Source organism: Benincasa hispida, unplaced genomic scaffold (assembly GCF_009727055.1).
Source record: "Benincasa hispida cultivar B227 unplaced genomic scaffold, ASM972705v1 Contig316, whole genome shotgun sequence".
NCBI lineage: Eukaryota > Viridiplantae > Streptophyta > Magnoliopsida > Cucurbitales > Cucurbitaceae > Benincasa > Benincasa hispida.
The window spans coordinates 415,240-420,215 of NW_024064794.1; the positions used below are offsets into that span (position 1 = coordinate 415,240).

The 4,976-nt window shown below is 30.2% G+C and overlaps 1 protein-coding gene across 1 annotated transcript; it reads left to right on the forward strand.

Annotated features, from left to right (window-relative positions):
- The first annotated feature begins 2,692 nt into the window (after window positions 1–2,692).
- Window positions 2,693–4,040, forward strand: LOC120069324 (dof zinc finger protein 4-like). Its single transcript, XM_039021059.1, has one exon. The coding sequence runs from the start codon at window positions 3,317–3,319 to the stop codon at window positions 3,836–3,838; it is 522 nt and encodes a 173-aa protein (XP_038876987.1). The 5' UTR covers window positions 2,693–3,316; the 3' UTR covers window positions 3,839–4,040.
- Window positions 4,041–4,976: the final 936 nt, after the last annotated feature.

The window sequence follows — 4,976 nt, forward strand, 5'->3', positions numbered from 1 at the left end:
ATATGCTACAAATGTTTATTTAATTAAATATGAGATATTTAATTGAATTATATTAATTAATTAATTAATAATATTAATTAAATAAAAATATTCCCCTGCATTGCAATGGAATGAGAGAGTGGTAGAGCGAGAAGTTTCCCACTTCACGATTAAAACAGAAGTGTTATGTATTTTTTAGAGTAATGTTTTTGTTATTATTTTTATTATTATTATTATTATTATTATTATTATTATTATTATTATTATTATTATTATTATTATTATTATTATTATTATTATTATTATTCTCAAGATCTCTCTCAACCTTACAGGAGAAGTTCGATCTTCCTTCCAAAAACTCCCTCTCAATTCTCTCTTTCAGAAAGAAGTCTCTCACAAGACAGTCTTTTGCTAGAGATATAGTATGGAAGCTCTTTTGGATATGTTCCTGACGGGAAAAAACAAGTTCCTAAAGGAAAAGCTATGGAGAAGTGAAGAATAATCTTCGAATGTAATCTTCTCCAACTTTAATTTTTATGTTTAACTTTAGATAAATTACAACATATGATGTTTGTATTTTTTTTGTTTTGTTTAATTCTATATTTTCATCTTCCAAAATCAAAATAAAAGCAGTAAATCGCTTCCGCTGTGGGATTCAATCACAACAAGGAGTCTAAGCTTTTCATTAAGAATAAGGTAGTTGTGAGTCCTAGATAGTGTTTACTATCAAATAGTATTCCTTTGTAATCTCTTAACTATACTAGTGAAACATTTTTCATTCAGGCACTCTGCATCCAAAAGTAGGTGTAGTTATACCGAATTGGGTTACCAACCCCGTGTATTTGCCCTCTCTTATTTTTCTCTTGTTACCATATTGTCTTTAATCTTCTATGAGATATCGTGTTTGACCTGTGTGATCTATCCTTAAATTTACCTATTTTTCACATTCAATGGACATTTTAATTTGAACATTTTTTTTATGAGGTGAAGGTAAATTTTGCTATTTTTACAATTAATTTTAAATTTTGATATTTTGTAATATTTTAGCCTCATTTTACTATATATACAAGGAGCTAACATACATACATATATATAACCCTCAAATATGCTACAACTTGAAGTAAGAAGGCACAACACAACTTCACCTTTAGTAAAGAGCTATATGTTATATCATCTACCTTTTTATTGGTGATTAAAGAACATATTCATATAGATATTTACAAAAAAAATCTTGCCAAGTTAAAATCCTCACTAAACAATAATAATATCAAGACCTAAAGAATCAGAGATGAAAAGGAAAAAAAAAAATTAAAAATTAGAGTTCCTAACTCCTAACATCTGCGTTTTGACCACGCATATAACCAAGTCTAGAAGTGTTTCAGATTCGAATATTACCAATAAAATTCTTCTATTATGGTTTTCTTTTTTCCAATAATCAAATTTTTAGTACTGCCAAATTTTTAATACTGATGTGGAACACATGAAATGAAATAATGTATCATTCAGTGGCATTTCGAATTTTAAATGGAAAAAGTATGTATTATTGTAATACTATAATTTTTTTCCTACGAGTTATTAGTCCTATTATATCATAAAAAAATATTATTTAATAAAATATATCAAAAAAAAATTTAGTACTACGAATATGGTTATCGTTCTCTCCAATGAAAGTTACTTTATCATTTAAATCAAATGGGAAATCCACCATATTAACAAATTATTTATAAATATTGTAAAAATTGAAAAGGGTGACCAATTATTTGATCAAAAACTAGAATTTCTTTTTAAAAGATACTTACTCATGTAAAGCTTTAAATTCTTGAGAAGACATCCAATATATATAAAATTTGTTCCAAATTAACTAGGATTGATCTCTATAATTGAGCCACTTATGTACTTTGTTCGTAAAGATAGTAACTATCAACTCATTACAACACTTCTCAACAAAAACTAATATATATATCCTCAAAATCCATCTCATTCAAATATACCTCATTTCAACATGTACCCCTCCTACTTGCACAACATTAATAAATGGTAACCTTTTCTCCTTTGTCATTAAGCTCTTGACAAGTATATTTAAGAGAATGCAAAAAAGAGATTGCAATAAAAGAGAAATGTCTTTTTCTCTTTTTTTTTCCCCTCAAAAAAATGTAAAGGGATTGTTTGAAACACAAAATTGGTTGTGTAATAGTTTGTGGTTATTATTATTTTTAGAGTTATAATAGTATGTGGAGTTGAATATTTATGTTTTGGCTGGCAGACTATTTTAGAGAGTTGTTTAATCTTTCATCGCAGGTATATTTGATAATGGTTGAGGATAGTCATAAAGATATTGTAACCTGACTATCTTGTCACTCTACTATGTTTTCGATCGCTAATGCTTGGGAGTTATTACGCCTTAGGGATCATGTGGTGTCTTGGGTTAGCCTCTTTTTGTTTGGAGCTAATATTCCTGGACATTCATTCACTACATAGCTTATTATTCCAAATCGATTACAGACACAAAAATTGTACTTGTAGATGGTGCTTTGATATAGTGAGTGATTGTGTTCTATGTACGGGTGGAGATGAATCTATAGATATTTTTTTTTTTAATTTTCTTTTAATGAGATTGTTTGGGGGACATACTTTTGTGAGGAAGGTATTCTCATAAAATCTCACATTGGGATATGAAGCTTAGTTGGATTTGTCACTTTGCTTGGTGTGTTGTTATTTATCAGGTTAGACATGGGCATAATAGATATATTCATGAATGCTACATATTGAATTCTCCTCAGGTGAGTAGTCTAGTTGTTTGGTCTAAAGTTCTTGTTTATAGTTCTAAGTGACTTGAGGCTTTTCTTGTGAAGACCAAGCGACCTTTTCTTCTTGAGACATTTTTTCTTTGAGTCGGGTGTGATTTATATATCTCTATTTGGTTGGTCTTTATCATTATATGTTCTTTTGTTTTTGTGACTGTATTTTGTTTGTACCTTGACCCGAATAGGTCTATTCATCTTTTTTAACAATTCAATATATGATGCAAAATGGCTATAACAAAATGAGCAATTAGCTGCAAAATTGGTGTGAGTTGAGTGATAAAAGCATCGTCGAGGGCACGTCGAGGCCCCCTAATCCACCAAAAACGCTTCCCTCCTTTGCATGCGCCCCAAAGTCAATACGAAGCTTCACATCTACGCAACAACCAAATCCCATATACCATATATGTTGTTATTATAATAATTATAAACCCACACAATAAAATAAAAAATCCCATATAAATTTTTAATACACCCTCAAACCACTCAAAAGTGAGAGAGATCAACCTTGTGAAGTAAAACAAAAGCACACACTAATGCAAGGGGCTCCAAATGAAGATCAAATGAAAGGTCCAACAATAATCCAGAAACAAAAGTGCCCTCGTTGTGAGTCTTCCAACACCAAGTTTTGTTATTACAATAACTACAGCCTTTCACAGCCTCGTTACTTTTGTAAGTCTTGTCGAAGGTACTGGACTCATGGTGGCACTCTCCGTAACGTCCCCATCGGCGGCAGCTCGAGAAAATCCAAGCGCCCTAAGACAATGCCTTCCTCCTCTGCAGCTTCTTCTTCCGACACCACCCTAACTCCGCCACCGCCCCCTGCCAGAGGACCTCTTGATCTTGCAGCTAATTCTTCTTATTCTAGTGCTGCCTTTTTGCCATCTTTGGATGTGGGGGCTTATTCATTTGGAGGATTACCCTGGACTACTCCTATCACCAACACAATTATACATTCTTCCTCTTCAGGTAATAACCAAATTTCTAGCTTTGAAATTGAAAATAATTCTTGTAATTTTCTCCCAAATCATCTCCCTCCCTTTGCCCATCCTCCCTGAATTAAAGTAATACTTAGCTGTTGGTTTGGCTGCAATTTTCCTTTTCTTCCTGATTCAACCAAAATTTTAAAAGAAAAAAAAAAAAAAAAAAGATTTGTCAGGTCGGTTCACAAAAAAGATAGTTGCAGCTCAGCTAGCAGTTAAGTAGTATTAAGTATTATGTAAGTTATATACTTTTATAATTAGTTTAAAATTTTTGTAAGATTTTCTTGTATGATCTATTAAATGCAATACAAATAGGTCGATGAAAATTATGATCACAGGAGTTAAAAGGCAAAAAGTTCTATTCAGCAATATTTAGGTACAATTTAGACTGTCTTTGTGCATCCCTTCCAATCACAAAAAAAATATATATATATATTTAAAAAATGTCTTTTTTTAAGACAAGACAAGTTTGTCATTTGAGAACTTATAATTATTCATTTGAATATCTTGTATAAAGATGAGTACAACCTGAGATGTGTTTAAGTATTTTTCATTTCTATTTTATGTTTGGACTGCTCCAGAAAATGTTATTCTGACATATAATAGCCATTTTAGAATGGCAGCCATTTGGTTGTTTCTATGTAATTTATTTAATTGAGATCTGAAATGAAATACTTATCAGTGAAAAATTTACTTATAATAAATAACTTTTATATATTATTGTTAGTATATATTAGAAATTTTTTTATTTACAAAATCTGTCCATCAAGATCACAGAATCTCCGCCTATCTTTATAATGATATGATATAGAAGTTTTTTTTATTATTACTATACTTCCCTTCATTGTTTGTTAAAAAAAATAGTATTAAATAAAGAATTATGTAGAGTCTACAAAATAAATGAATAATAAATTAATATATCGTGATGACATGTCAAAAATATATAAAATATTAAAAAAAAATTCAACATGATATATTGTCTACTTTAAACATATGTCTAGGTGACTTTGATTTTAGAATCGTTTAAAAGTATTTATGTCAATAGAGATAATTATTCTTCTTTTTTTTAAACCAACCTAAGACTTTATTTGCCATCAAACTTGGGAGTTGTAATTGTTTTCATAATTTTGTCTCTTGAGCTGTGATGAGGCAACTTGTTGCATGCATGTCTACTTTGATTTACAAATTCCTAAGCCAGATGTGAACTCCATAG

Bases quoted from the DNA above. Each gene is read 5' to 3' on its own strand.
- LOC120069324 (XM_039021059.1), top strand. From the start codon at position 3,317: ATGCAAGGGGCTCCAAATGAAGATCAAATGAAAGGTCCAACAATAATC.